At 43.6% G+C, this 16,060-nt stretch overlaps 1 protein-coding gene across 6 annotated transcripts in view; it reads right to left on the bottom strand.

Moving 5' to 3' along the window:
* The window catches only part of TEX10 (testis expressed 10), a 121,400-nt gene that overhangs the window by 83,033 nt on the left and 22,307 nt on the right, over positions 1-16,060 (bottom strand). For all 6 annotated transcript variants that reach the window (XM_077810863.1, XM_077810866.1, XM_077810861.1 and 3 more), the window contains 3 exons: positions 5,276-5,388; positions 2,095-2,333; positions 54-189 (listed from right to left, as the gene is read on the bottom strand). In XM_077810863.1, the coding sequence (XP_077666989.1) occupies positions 54-189; positions 2,095-2,333; positions 5,276-5,388 (488 nt within the window). The remainder of the gene's footprint in view (positions 1-53; positions 190-2,094; positions 2,334-5,275; positions 5,389-16,060) is intronic.

Genomic DNA, 16,060 nt, shown 5'->3' with positions numbered 1-16,060 from the left:
TGAGACTAAATCTGCAAGGTTAAAAATTTTAAAAATAAAGAAAAAATCTTTACCTGATTCTTTGAGCGCTCAACTCTTCTTTCTGATAAACCCTGCTAAAAAATTTCAAAAGCAACATACGAACAGGAAAGAGGAGATTCCTCTGCTGGTACAGTGTATATACTGCTTTTATCAAAGTCTCCATTGCCACTAGAAAGAAAAAACATTAAAAATGTGAAATTTAGAAGTGCTTTTTATCTTCTCATTACATTAAGAATATCTATTGAGGAGCTAGTAAAATATTTTAAAATACCCATTTCTATGTAAAATCCAAATCCTGGGAGTAAACCATTTTGGAATCAATTTCTGCAGGATGTACAATGAGCCTTCACAGACAAATCTTGAAATAATGCTTGCAGTGTAAAATTCCTCAGACAATTAAAATTACAATGCTAGATAAGGAACTACCTGAAACCCACATAACATATACGTTTTTAAAGTATTAAAGAATTTCACAATGAAAAATAATACAAGAATGAAAATGAATGAATACTGAAAATCACAGATAATCTATTTGAATGCTAAGAAGGTGTGACTATTAGGAATGGGAGAGCATTTGAAAAGCAGGTAGAAGCTACCACCTCACACTCTAATCAAGGCATCAGCCCTCTAGTTGTAAAGTTGGTTTCAGTCTCTGGGTCCTATTGGACTCATTACTGTTAAAAGACATTCAAATACCTGCATTGGCCATTAATTCCTTCTTTCCTTGATCTTTGATTGTCCAGGATCAACAGATTTCACCCTTTTCATTCAGATGCAGAAGACCTACCCATGTCGGATCCAGACACTGTTACAACATGCTCCATCTGGACACAGCTAGTTCCACACACACAGCCCAACCCTGGTACACCACACACTACTGTGAATCCCTATATGAATCCAGATCTACTTCTAGAACTTGGTCCTTATCTGTAAAGCCTTTAATGGATAAAAGTATTCATGCTATTTCACAGATCACCTCTCATTCTACACCACACTCCAGTGGAAGTGTGCTGCTGTAGCATTTTAACGCCATGTCTACACTAGCGAGCTTACAGCAGCACAGCTGTACTGATGCTGGCGCGCCTCTGTAAAATCGCTCATGTTGCCACTCTGTGCCAAAGGGAGAAAACTCTCCAGTCAACATAATAAAACCAGCTCCACAAGCGGCAGTAGCTACGTCGGCGGGAGACACTCTCCCACTGACATAGCGCTGTCCCCACCAGCACTTCTGTTAGTGTAAATTATGTTCTTCAGGGGGATGTTTTTTTCACGCCCCAGAGTGATATAAGTTATAGTGACAAAAGTAGTAGTGTGGACAAGCCCAAAGTGTTGACACAGCCTGAGTAAGTCCTCCATCAAAAATGGAGCAGCATAAAGGGCCAGCAATATTTCACCTGTATCACAATCAAGAAAAAGCAGCTGAAAGAGAGGCATTCTGCATTGGACCTAGAAGTGACAGATGTGCGCCCTCTCTTGGAAAGGAAAATTAATGAAACACTGGGAAATAAAGTGTTACTTGACACAGGCTTTCATCAATGCAAGCTTATCATTCCATGTCATTATAGCAGTATGACAGCCTTCTTATCATTACAAAGGCACATCTACAAACCATGAAAATGATTTTAAACACAGAATGGAACATTGAAATGGCCTCAAGAAATACTGATTAACTGTGATCAATAAGATGCAGATGTAAATGAATTCCCTTATTCATTAAAGTGATCTCTTTTTCCTCTTCTTTTTTTTTTACTTAAAGGTAAGAGAAAATGGGTACAAATACACAAATATACTACTCCTATTGCTTTTCACTTTTAGAGTATGTTTAATCCAAGAATCTAAAAGTGCTTTACAAAACTCTTTAATCAGCAATTCTCAATGCCCTGTGAAGTAGGGGATGTATACAGTGAAATATTATTACTTTGTGGACAGTACACACTACAGAACATTTTAGGACATCCTTAACTTTGTACCCCATCCACCTTAGACTGTAGAAGTTAATCAGAGACACAGAACATTTCCTGTGCATAGGATATATTTGGTTTTTAAAGACAACTACCTGCTAACTACTCTTACCTTTGTTTCGTTGTATTTGCATTAGTCTCCATGTCACTCCAAGCAATCTGTTCAACTGCTTGCAGTTCAATCTGCAGCCATGCTGAAGGGTTTCGGTCACAAACTTTCTTATCATACCCAGCCAGTCAGAATCCATTTGAAGTGTTGAAGCACTTGCCAGTGAAACCATAATGTCACACAGGGTTAAATTCAATAAAAGATGGTCTACGCTGTTTGACGATGTCATACAGTACTTGGTGCTAAGTAAAATACATATATCGATATTTATGAAAAATGAATGCAGTTTTTAATGTATTAATGTTTCACAAAGTTATCGTAATATAGAAAAAATTTCTTCTAAGCACTACAGGTTTAAAGCAAAACTTTTAAAAATAGGAGCCTCACGAAGGCTCCTAAATCTATGGTTAAATACATAAATAAGTGACCTGATTTTTAAACATGATAAGCACCCAACACCTCCACTGAGCTCACAAGATTATACAACAGTCCCAGGAAGGGCAAGAGTATAATTATGACTCCTTTCCATGCTCACTCCTCCATTCCCGAGACTATTAGCCTAACACAATTTAGAAGTTTCCAGTGTGCTATAACTAAGAGTGAATGTCACTCCTTTTTTTCTTTTTTTTTTTTTAAAGCAGTACAAAATGTTAGTTGGTAAATCTGTAAATTGCTAAATTTAAAAGTAATTTTATCAATCAGCAAAGCCTACATATACTTCCATATATGTCAAACACCATATATTTAACACATTCTACCACCCAAAAAGATAGCATTTTTATTTTATTTTATTTCATAAAGACGTTTTAACACTCCATCAATGTATTATACCAACAGAAAATGTATGGAGCTCTCGTATTTGCTAACACATGTTGAGACCAAATTAGCTTTGAAGTCTTTAGGTCTAATTCTGTCTTTCCTTAAGAGTGAGGCACCAGGGTTTGGGGCCTTACAGACAGACTTAATTTGTCCTTCAGAGTAATAGCTTACATTAAAATAGCTTAGTAATAGCTTACATTAAAAACAAAAAATTAATTTGTACGGTTCAAAAAAATAAACCCTTCCAAATGTGGAAGGTGATCAATTCAAAGAGGTCTGCTAGAGTTTGCAAAGATAAACAACAGCTCTCAAGTGTGAACTGCCTCATTTGAGAACTGACCTATTCATTTCAGTGAGTGCTAACTCAGAAGCCAATGATGATACATAGTTAAGATTTAATGTAACTGCTCAAAGCATGCAGGAAAGTAGTAGTAGTATAACCACCTGAATATCTACAGCAGCATTTCCCAAAAGGAGAGAAGTGGCTAAAAGAACTAGCCAAGAGAGTGTAATTTATGGAAGATCTGTAAATTAAGATGCATGGACCTTAATTATACACAGTGGAGATTTGGGGTGGAGAGGGGTGACGGGTCTTATTTTCCTGAAAGGGAGCTCTGCTTTCAGAAATTTGGGGGGTACCTGTCTAATTAAATATATTATTGATTCTATACTGACCCAACAAAATAGCCTTATAGCTTAGAGGTAGGGTGGGGCATAGTTTAGAGATATGGTGATGAGGTGTAACTTGCATGGAGTTATGAAGAAGGAATATATAGGACATGAATGATGCATGCATTCCTTTAATGTTCATTTTCAGAATTTTACAGTTTTTGAGGGGAGCTGAAGTAGGAATTGAAATTCTAACAACACTTGCTGGTTTTTATGTAGACTCCACTGATGCACACTTTCAAGCACAACGATTTCCTGATGTAGGGCTAAATTGTGCCTGTAGGCTACACACCACCCGTTGAGGAGCCCAGAGAAACTGTAATTCAGATACAGCCTACGATGGAATTTCAACTATCAGCGTGGCTGCACCAGTGTAAACCCCATGGGGCTTCAGCATCCAAGCCACAACTTAAAATCATTGTCTATACAGCTATTTCTAGAGCACTAGCACAAGCCCCACTAGCCCAAGTCTGTCAACCTGGGCTGGGAGGCTTGGTTCAAGATGTTGTGCAGACATACCCCTAGAGGCCCTGTGGAAAAACCTGCTAGGAAAAAGTATCATAGGAGAAGCTCTGCAGCACCCAGGAGTAGGGGACAAAAGTGTAGCCCAAGAGGCGCAGAAGAATTATTAGTTGGAAGACGTTTGGATTTATAGATTGACCCTGGAAGGGGATTGCATTTTTATGTGATTTGGCCACAAAGCACCTAGATAGAGACAATTAGAAGAAGATACTGACAAGAGATGTTCCATTACAGAGCTGAAGAAGAAGCTGCAAGGAGGTACCAGAGATGAGGATCCCTTGCAACAACATGCCCTGGCATAATGGGGTGCTCTTGAGGTGAGGGCATGCTATTATACACGGCCTCACAGAAAGCCACAAATCCTTCAGTATTTGCCTGGGGGTGGAGAAGGGAAGCAATCTGGTATTGGCCCTTCCAAGCAACAGATTATTATTTCCACCAAACTGGCTCAGTTGTGCTGCCAAGGCACAGATAGGGGGAGACAGGTTCTGATCAACCCTGGCTTGGAGAGAGAAGTGTCTTTACTCTCCCTTATATAATTACTCAGCCACTTAGGGCCCAAATACACTCCAGATCACAGATTTTTGTTTACTACTACTAAGATATAATGCATAAACCGATCCATTATCTAATACAGGGCTCTCACACTTTCTTGAAACATGGACCATATCTTAATAGAGATATTATGGACCTTCCGTTCACATTCATCCAACACTCTACCATAACTACACGGAAAATAAATGTATTTTAGTTGGTTTTCAATGCAATTTAACAGCAGGAAACAGGATACCCAAAACCAGTAGAACAAACACACCTAGAGAATCCAGCAGCAAGTGCCCTGCAGGCCACAAATTGAGAACCCAATTGTCTAATAAATGCAAGTGAATACTTATACTTCTAAGATTCTGCATTTTAGTTTCTCTGAAATAATAACATCCAGATCTAGTTTCATATGAGAAATTATCTTAGACTCTTTATAAATGTATCAATTAAGAGCAACCTAACCACCATCTAAATACCTCTCCACATCTCTTAAAGAAAAAAACCCACCCAAAGTATTTTTTCCTTTTGCTATGCTGAAAGATTAATACTAGGCTGTGTATCTCATTCATACATGTGGTCTCACTTATTCATGAAAGAAAAAGACGTAAAGTGACACCTGTTTTACTCATACCTTTTGTATGGATCTCTCTTTTTGTGCTTAATTGTTTCTTGTAAAGAATAAGGAAAATGACGCATGAAGTGATGCTTGAAATCAACAAGGTAATTCATTCGAAGCCATGCCTCCTATTAAGGAAAGCAGATAATACATTAGAAAACAATGCTTGTAAGTGAAGTGAAATGTAATCATTTAATAGTCTACCAAAAACTAATGCTTAGTAAAAAAAAACAGGATGTGACATAGGAAGGAGAAAAAAATATTTTAGCTTCCGATTTAAAGCTCTTTCACATACACATTCTTTATGGGATGATGACTTTCACGACAACAAAATGGTTCACTAGACAATGATAATCACTTATGACTGGGGGCAGTGTTTCACCCAGAGTAGATCCTGTACATTTTCTTAGTGAACAGGTACACAGGAACACGTAAACTGAATTAACTAAAGGTGTGAACAGAAAGTACATACTGAGGTTCCGCATGCAGACATCCCCTTAGTTCGCAATAAGGTTTCCCATTGTTTAATTCATAGTCCACCCAGGCTATATAGAACAGCTGCCAGCAGGAAGGCAGAGGGCAGCCTTGCAAGAAAAGGAGCTTGCCCTCTGCAAAGCCAAAATACCTCCCTCCATGTTTACCAAAGAGGAGATAACCGGGGATATAAGAAATGTTGGGAATATCTCAAATGTAGCAGGAAGATAAGTGTGAACCAGAAGGGAAAGGAAAAGGCAATGGGTGTGTTTGAACATAGGGAGAAGAAACAGGGCTTTATTACTTGCATAGATTTTACGGTCAGAAGGAACCTCATGTATAGCACAGGTCACAGAATTTCCCAGTTATCCCTGCCACGAGACCAATAGCTTGTGTCTACATTCAGTCTTGATCTGAAGACTTCAAAAGCATCCACCACTTCCCTTGGTAGTTTGTTCCAATGGTTAATCACCCTCATGGTTAAAGATTAGTACCTTATTTCTAATTGCACACCTTTCCACTTCTGCCTCATGCAATGCACAGAATGGAGCTGCCTGGGGATAAATCAAGGTTGCGTAGTGAAGCAGTCTGCCTGTAGGACTCCTGTCTCGCTTGCTGCAGAGTTGGAATGTGTGTCGTGAATGATACAAGGGACTACCAAAAGTGAAAGAACAGTTTCATAGATAAGGCAGATGAAAACTGCCGTACAGAATTGGATCATATCCCTGCCTGTGTCAGAGTTCCTATATGATGCTAGTCAAGTCATTTAAACTAAACTGTTCAGAGGTGATCACTAATTGTGTTCCTCATTTTCTGGATGCCTGACTTGGGGGGGAGGGAGGGGAGAGAGAGCACTCACACATGCAACTGATGTTGAGCTGTGCTATATAATGCTAAATATTCTGAAAAATCCAATCCTAAGTCTCAAACTGGGCACCCAAAATTAAAGGATACTTTTGTTCTCAGTTTCTCTGTGCCTCAGTTCTTCTGTAAAAAGGGGATAATACCACCTCACCTCACAGGGGTATTCTGACAATAATTTCTTTAATGTTGGTGCAGACTCGGATGCTATAAATGATGAGCACCACAGAAAAGCACTTGAAGAAATTAATAATTCTGTTGTCAGTGTTTGTATAGTCTGCAGTAAATCAGGCCTAGGACCACACACTGAACACAAAGAAAACAACATATATAGCTGCTCATTAATTAAGCACCATTCATCGTGTGCACTGAATGAAGCAGGGGCCCTATGGAAAACAGTACATAATCATGTAATTAAAGACTGTATCATAATACAGTCACACAAGAGGATCAAATTAAGGTTGTACAGGCAACCTTAATTCTGGCATTTCTTAACTTTTGAGTGTTTGACTCTGCATTTTAAATGTTCTTTTAATGCAATTTCTGTGTAATTTCCAAAGTTTTTTAAAAAGCAAACTTAAAAAAAATGTCCACCAAGTGGCATCATATCCACACCTACGTGGTTCATTAGCCAGGTTGGATCCTTTTGGTCCACACAGAACTCTGCTACTGTAGCTAATGGAGTAATGGATAGGAATAGTAGGTTGTCATCCCCAACTGGGACAGCACTAGAGGGGAATGGGGACACTTTGACAGTGGGTTTCAGAGATTTGCTCACAGCAGAGGAATGGTGAGGCAGTGTGATCTTGGGTTTCATTCCAAACTCTGGAGGGAAGTGTTCTCTATTTGGCACAGACTTTTCTGCCCATTACCTCCAAGCTTGATCAATTCTGCCCTCTCCCCTCCCACCTGTCCCTTTCACAGTAGCGTTGTTTCTGATTCCAATCCCAGGCTCCTTGATCAGTGTCTTATGTCTACACTGCACTTTTGTCATTAAAACTTTTGTCAGTAAGGGGTGTGAAAACGCACACCTCCTGACCAACAAAAATTGTAATGACAAGAAGTGCTGGTATGGACAGCAGTTTGTCAGCAGGAGACAGTCTCCCACCAACAAACCTACCGCTCTCTCTCTGAGAGAGAGAGAGAGACAGAGAGAGAGACAGACAGACAGAGAGACAGAGAGACAGAGAGAGTGTATTTTGTCAGCAAGAGAGCTCCTTTTTGCTGACAAAGAGAAGCTACCTACCTTACAGTGATACATAGCCTTAGTCACACTCCTGTAGACTCCCCATCTCCTTGCCCAATCATTTCTAGTCCCCAAATCCCCTTGGCCTGCTAATCCCAGTTCCCTCCCCAGCTCCCTGATCTGCCTGTCTCCTCCAGTTGCCACCAGCGCCCAGTCACCATTCCATGGCTTCCCATCCAATCTGTGTCCTCACCTCCTGCAGAATTTTTTTCTCTTTGCCCAGCCAGTCCCAGTTATCTTCTTCCCTATAACCTGGCACCTTGTCAGATCTCTCTCTCCCCCTCACCTCCCTCCATCTCCCATTAGGTCCCACTCCCAGTCTCCTGGACATGACAATCCCAGTCTCCACCACCTCTCCCAGACACACCTTGTCCCAACTATTGTATTCCAGCGCTTGCCCCCACTGCATTTGAACCAGATGGATTCCTCCTACACTTGCTTGGGTATCGGCAGGGGGTTACTGAGAGCACACAGATTACTGAGCAGAATAGGTAGAGCAGGACGCACCACTGTACCGCTCGGTGCCAAGATCTTCTTTAGCTACCTGTGTGCCAAGGCGGAAGGTTTCACTTAGTATGTGAACCTCCATTAGAGCTTGCCTGCATAGGGTCTTTAGCTCATTGGGAACTCTCGGTACTGTACGTTCCTGGTGCCTCACAGTCCAGCGCTCTCAGTACCAGGGGAGATCTTTCAGCAGGAGATTGCTTTCTTTTGGGCGACTCTCAGTGCAGGGATGTCTGCGACCATTTTTTTGCAGCCTTTCTAGGAGCAGGCTTCTTGGCAGCCGTTGTTGGAGCACAGCCCTGTCAGAGGCTGCTGACAGTTGGCCAGGGCACCTGGACTTGGGGTTGGAGGCTGGCCTAACAGATTTCTCCATCATGAGGAGCTTCAGTTGGAGATCCCTGGCTTTTCTTATCCTGGCAGTCAGTTTTCTGCCATGTGGGCACTTTTAAGTAATAAGAAAAGGAGTCCTTGTGGCACCTTAGAGACTAACCAATTTATTTGAGCAGACAGAAGTAAAGGAATCACCCCTGTAAAATCAAGATGGTAGATACCTTACAGGGCAATTAGATTCAAAACACAGAGAATCCCTCTAGGCAAAACCTTAAGTTACAAAAAAGACACACAGACAGAAATAGTCATTCTATTCAGCACAATTCTTTTCTCAGCCATTTAAAGAAATCATAATCTAACACATACCTAGCTAGATTACTTACTAAAAGTTCTAAGACTCCATTCCTGTTCTATCCCTGGCAAAGCAGTATACCAACAGACACAGACCTTTGTTTCTCTCCCTCCTCCCAGCTTTTGAAAGTATCTCGTCTCCTCATTGGTCATTTTGGTCAGGTGCCAGCGAGGTTACCTTTAGCTTCTTAACCCTTTACAGGCAAGAGGAGTTTTCCTCTGGCCAAGAGGGATTTTAAAGGGGTTTCCCCTTCCCTTTACATTTATGACACGCCCCCCAAATCTCAGCTAGGGTGAAACACTGGCTGGGATTTCTTCCTGGAGCGCTAGGAAAAACAGAGTTAATAAGATACATGCATCTCTAAATATACTACCAAGTACATAAAGACTAACAATATTTTCCACATCTCAAGGACGATTTTAACCAGTTGATTCTGGGAAACTTTCATGGGAGAGTGCATCAGCCACTTTGTTAGAAGCTCCTGAGATGTGTTGGATGTCGAAATCAAAATCTTGGAGAGCTAAACTCCACCGAAGAAGTTTTTTGTTATTTTCTTTGACAGTGTGAAGCCACTTCAGGGCAGCATGGTCTGTTTGCAGGTGGAAACGCCATCCCCAAACATATGGGCGTAGCTTTTCCAGAGCGTAGACAATGGCATAACATTCTTTTTCACTGACTGACCAGTTGCTTTCCCTCTCAGACAGTTTTTTGCTGAGAAACACTACAGGGTGGAATTCTTGATCAGGTCCTTTCTGCATTAAAACTGCTCCCACACCACGCTCGGACGCATCTGTGGTTACTAGGAATGGTTTGTCAGAGTCTGGGGCCCTTAGTACAGGGTCAGACATGAGTGTCGCTTTAAGCTTGTTAAAGGCCTTCTGACACTTTTCGGTCCACTGAACGGCATTTGGCTGTTTCCTTTTGGTTAGGTCTGTCAGTGGGGCGGCGATTTGGCTGTATTGCGGTACAAATCGTCTGTAATAACCAGCCAAGCCTAAGAAGGATTGAACCTGTTTCTTTGACTTTGGGACAGGCCACTTTTGGATAGCATCCACTTTGGCCTGTAGGGGGCTGATAGTTCCTTGACCCACCTGGTGTCCAAGGTAAGTCACTCTGTTTAGGCCTACTTGACACTTCTTAGCCTTAATAGCTAGTCCTGCCTTCCTTATGCGCTCAAGGATTTTTTGTAGATGTTCCAGGTGGTCTGCCCAGGAATCCGAAAATATGGCCACATCGTCAAGGTAGGCGACTGCATATTCTCCTAATCCCGCTAGGAGACCATCTACAAGTCTTTGGAAGGTGGTGGGTGCATTTCGCAGCCCGAAAGGGAGTACATTAAATTCATACAGCCCGAGATGTGTGGTGAATCTTTCCTTGGCAGATTCATCTAGCGATACCTGCCAGTACCCCTTGGTTAAGTCGAAGGCAAAGATGAACTGGGCCCGTCCCAGTTTCTCTAATAGTTCATCTGTGTGTGGCATTGGATAGTTGTCTGGGCGAGTTACAGCATTTAGCTAACAGTAGTCCACGCAAAAACGTATTTCCCCATCTGCACATAGAATCATAGAAGGTTAGGGTTGGAAGGGACCTCAGGAGGTCATCTAGTCCAACCCCCTGCTTGAAGTAGGACCAATCCCCAATTTTTGCCCCAGATCCCTAAATGGCCCCCTCAAGGATTGAACTCACAACCCTGGGTTTTAGCAGGCCAATGCTCAAACCACTGAGCTATCTGGTTTGGGAACTAGAACCACTGGAGATGCCCATGCACTTCCACAGGGGTGGATTACACCCATCTGTAACATATCCCGGATCTCCCGTTCTATAGCAGTTTTAGCTTGAGGAGACACCCGGTAAGGTTGGACTCTAATTGGGTGAGCATTACCTGTGTCAATGGAGTGGTATGCCCGTTCAGTCACTCCTGGGGTGGCTGAGAACGTTGGCGCGTACCTAGTGCACAGCTCCTTGATCTGCTGTCGCTGCATACGCCCAAGGGTCATGGAGAGGTTCACCTCTTCCACACCACCAGCACTTTTCCCTTCGTAGTAGACACCTTCAGGCCACTCAGCGTCCTCTCCTCCCTGGGCTGTAAACTGACAAACCTTTAATTCTCTGGAATAAAAGGGCTTTAGAGAATTAATATGGTACACCTTAGGCTTTCGGTTGGAGGTGGGGAATGCTATGAGATAATTAACAGCTCCCAGGCGTTCCTGGACCGTGAATGGCCCTTCCCACGATGCTTCCATTTTATGGGCCTAGAGCGCCTTTAAGACCATGACCTGGTCCCCTACTTTGAAGGAACGCTCTCTGGCATGTTTATCATACCAGGCTTTTTGCTCTTTCTGAGCATCCTGTAAGTTTTCTTTAGCAACGGCTAAAGAGGTTCGGAGGGTGTTTTGTAGGTTGGTTACAAAGTCCAGAATGTTAGTTCCTGGAGAAGGTGTAAATCCCTCCCATTGCTGCTTCACCAACTGTAATGGCCCCTTAACCTCACGGCCATATACAAATTCAAATGGGGAAAACCCTAAACTGGGGTGGGTACAGCTCTGTAGGCCAAGAGCAAATGCTGCAACACTAGGTCCCAATCATTGGAGTGCTCATTTACGAATTTACGTATCATGGCCCCCAAAGTTCCATTAAACTTCTCCACCATGCCATTTGTTTGATGGTGGTAAGGAGTGGCAACCAAGTGATTTACCCCATGACCTTCCCAAAGGTTTTCCATGGTTCTTGCCAGGAAATTAGTCCCTGCATCTGTGACGATGTCGGAGGGCCAACCTACTCTGGCAAAAATGTCTGCTAGTGCCTGGCACACACTTTTAGCCCTGGTGTTGCTTACAGCTACTGCTTCCGGCCATCGGGTGGCAAAATTCATGAAAGTCAGTATGTACTGCTTTCCTCTGGGTATCTTTTTCGGAAAAGGACCCAGAATATCCACAGCTACTCGCTGAAATGGAACTTCAATGATGGGGAGTGGCTGGAGAGGGGCTTTGACCTGGTCTTGGGGTTTTCCCACTCTTTGGCTTCACAAGACCGGACATAGGTAGAAACATCCTTGCCCATTCCCTCCCAGTGCAATGACCCCCACAAATGGTCTTTGGTCCTGTTCACCCCAGCATGGCCACTAGGGTGATCGTGGGCTAAGCTCAAGAGCTTGGCCCGGTATTTAGTTGGAACTACCAACTGTCTCTGAGGATGCCAGTCTGCCTGGTGTCCACCAGAAAGAGTTTCCTTGTATAAAAGTCCTCTTTCTACAACAAACCTGGATCGATTAGAAGAGCTGAGAGGCGGTGGGTTGCTCCGTGCCGCCGTCCAAGCTCTCTGGAGACTTTCATCTGCTTCCTGTTCGGTCTGGAACTGTTCCCTTGATGCTGGAGACATCAGTTCCTCATTGGATTGTGGACCTATGCTTGGTCCCTCTGGAAGCGATGTAGGGGATGGGGCTGTTTCCGGTGACCGTGAACCACTCTCCGCTGGGACACTATGTTGGGGTTCAGGCTCCGGCTGAGCCTCTTGTGTAGGGTTATGGGCTGCTGCCGGTTCAGGTTCGGTGGGGCCCTCTGGTGTTGAGGTTGCAAGTACTGGATTCAGTGCTGGCAAATGGTCTGGTGCTGGTTGTTCCGCTGGTTCCGGTTCTGGGACTGGATCCACTACTGCTGTTGCAGACATTGGCCTGGGGTACGGGTCCATCACCTCTGACTGGGTCCTGACAGAAGTTTCCGGAATAGAGCTAGGCCTCACGGCTTGTTTAGCCTGGCTACTGGTGACCATTCCCTCCCTCTTGGCCCGCTTCACATGATTGGCCAAGTCTTCCCCCAACAGCACGGGGATGGGATAATCATCATAGACTGCAAAAGTCCACGTTCCTGACACCCTGGTACTGGACAGGCAACTTGGCTGTAGGCAAATTGAAAGAGTTGGACTTGAAGGGTTGAATCGTCACTTGGATCTCTGGGTTGAATAAACTGGGGTCCACTAAGGAAGCATGGATAGCGGATACTTGTGCTCCGGTGTCCCTCCATGCGGTGACGTTCTTCCCGCCCACACTCACAGTTTCCCTCCGCTCCAAGGGTATCTGGGAGGTATCTGGGCCTGCAGACTTCTGGTGTGATCCCGGTGCAATGAACTGTAATCTGTTGGGGTTCTTGGGGCAGTTGGCCTTTACATGCCCAAGCTCGTTACATTTAAAACATCGTCCAGCTGACGGGTCACTGGGGCGAGGTGGGTTCCTGGAGAATGGGGTGGTGGGACGATAAAGGGTCTGGAGGGTTCTTTGGGAGGTAGGTGGGGCTTTGGGAGGCCCCCGGTGATAGGCTGTGGTCTGGGGTTGTCCCTTCTGATCTCTGCTCCAACTGCGACCAGTTTTCTTCTTCTCGGCCACCTCCACCCATCTGGCTCCAATCTCTCCTGCCTCGATTACAGTTTTGGGTTTCCCATCTAGGATGTATCTTTCTATTTCCTCAGGAACACCCTCTAAGAATTGTTCCATTTGCATTAGGAAGGGCAAATTTACTGGAGATTCAACACTTGCTCCTGATATCCAGGCATCCCAATGTTTCACAATGTGGTAGGCATGTCGGGTAAATGACACGTCTGGTTTCCACCTTAGGGCTCTGAACCTCCGACGAGACTGCTCGGGTGTTATCCCCATTATGACTCTCACCTTGGATTTAAACAGTTCATACTTGTTCATGTGTTCTTTAGGCATTTCAGCTGCCACCTCAGCTAAGGGTCCACTGAGCTGCGGCCTCAGCTCTACCATGTATTGGTCAGTAGAGATGTTGTACCCAAGGCAGGCTCTTTCGAAGTTTTCTAGGAAGGCCTCAGTATCATCGCCTGCCTTGTAGGTGGGGAACTTTCTGGGATGGGGAGTGGTACCTGGAGAAGGACTGCTAGGGTTTGTTGGTATATTCTGCTGAGCCTTTACCTTCTCCATCTCCAGTGCATGCTTCCTCTCTTTTTCCCTCTCCTCCTCCACATGCTTCCTCTCTTCTTCCTTCTCCTCCTTCTTCAGCCGCATGAGTTCTATCGGTCTTTCATGCTCCCTTTGTTTTTCCTTAGCCTGAAATCTGGCTAATTCCAGCTTTTGTCGAGCCGTGGATTTTGTCATCCTAACCTCTCTGTTTTTTAACTAACTTTACACCCGAGGTTTAGAAATAAACAAACAAAACTTGGCTGTAAAATTTTGCTGTGCTGGAATAGAATACCTATTCTCTGATAGTGATTGTCAGCCTACAGAAAAAGACAATTCCCTTGTCTCTGCTCTGGCCCCAAATCAAAGCAAAAAACCTCCAACTACTTGGAAACCTGCTTACCAGCAGCCCAAAGGAAAAAAAAAATTCCTTTTCAAACTTGTGCTCCTTGTAAAAAAAAATCAAAATCCTAAAAAAAAAAAAAAAAAAGCCCCTCCACTTTTGTCTCCAGGCAAACGTGTAGAACACCCCCCCATTTACTTATAGGGGGGAAAAAAAACCTTCTGGTTTGGAAGACTGTGAATTTCCCTGCAGGAGTTAAGTACCCTGCCTCCAGGCAAAGAAAACCTGCAATTCACAAAGATAATCCCCTTTTGTCTCTCCTCTGGCTCCAAAACAGAGAAAAAACAAGCTGCTTTCAGTTTCAGCTGCTTTCTGGACCTCCCTTCCAGCAGCCCCAAAGGAAAAAAAAATTTCCTTTTGAAAATCTGTATTTCTAGTTCAAAAAATCTCAAATTGATCTCAAAATGATTTCAGGTTAATCCCACCACTCTGCCACCATGTCAAGGTTCCTCCCCCACTCTGAACTCTAGGGTACAGATGTGGGGACCTGCATGAAAACCTCCTAAGCTTACTTTTACCAGCTTAGGTTAAAACTTCCCCAAGGTACAAATTAATTTTATCTTTTGTCCTTGGAATAACCACTGCCACCACCAAACTAACTGGGTTTACTGGGAAACGTAGTTTGGACACGTCTTTCCCCCCAGAATCCTCCCAACCCTTGCACCCCACTTCCTGGGAAAGGTTTGGTAAAAATCCTCACCAATTTGCATAGGTGACCACAGACCCAAACCCTTGGATCTGAGAACAATGAAAAAGCTTATGCTCAAATAAATTGGTTAGTCTCTAAGGTGCCACAAGTACTCCTTTTCTTTTTGCGAATACAGACTAACATGGCTGTTACTCTGAAACTTTTAAGTAATGTGAGTCTGCAAGTCAGGCAGCATTTAAAACCAGGTGAACCTGGCATGCCTGAGAGAGTAGTTTTCTTAGGGCTGGGTCTTCACTATGGGGAGATCAACGCTTGATTTAGTGGGGCTAGTGAAGAACCACTTAATCGACCATAGTGCTTTCCAGTCGACCCTGGTTCTCCAGCTCCCCGAGAATACTAAGGTAAGTCAACAGAAAAGTGTCGCCCACCAGTGCAGCGCAATGAAGAAACTGGGGTACGTCGACCTAAGCTACGTTGACTCCAGCTACGTTATTCACGTAGCTGGAGTAGAATAACTTAGGTCGACTTACCCTGGTAGTGAAGACAAGCCCTCAGAGAAAAAAAAAAAGGAGTAAACCCTGTTTGAGGCTAAGACTGCCAAAGAGATAGGAGAGGTAAAAGGGAAAAAAAAATTTTTTTTTGGTGCAATTAAAGAAATTAGAGTAGGGCAAGGGGATAGGGAAGCTAACTACAACTAAGCTAACACCACCACTAAGAATTATCTACTATAATTTTTTTCTGAAGTAGGAGAGGGCGCTGCTGATCGGTGCGGCATGAGATGGGTACAGTGCGTGCACAGCCCAACTGGCCACTGCTACCACAAATCTCTGATTACAAGCGCAGGGCGTCAAGACACCTAAAGTGGAGCACTCACAGGGACACTCCTTGAAGAAAAAAATGTTATTTGCCCTAGTCTGATTCTCAGAAATCGTTGAACCATTTCAGCCAAAATTTTCCAAAAATCATTCAACTTGAGAGACATCCAGCATAGAAAATTGAAGGCCAAACAGTTAGATATGCAATGTTATAAGCAACTGAAAACAGAGTCTTAACAGTAAGTAACAGGCAACCT

Source organism: Eretmochelys imbricata, chromosome 2 (genome assembly GCF_965152235.1).
Source record: "Eretmochelys imbricata isolate rEreImb1 chromosome 2, rEreImb1.hap1, whole genome shotgun sequence".
NCBI lineage: Eukaryota > Metazoa > Chordata > Testudines > Cheloniidae > Eretmochelys > Eretmochelys imbricata.
This window is presented reverse-complemented; position numbering and strand designations above follow the sequence as displayed.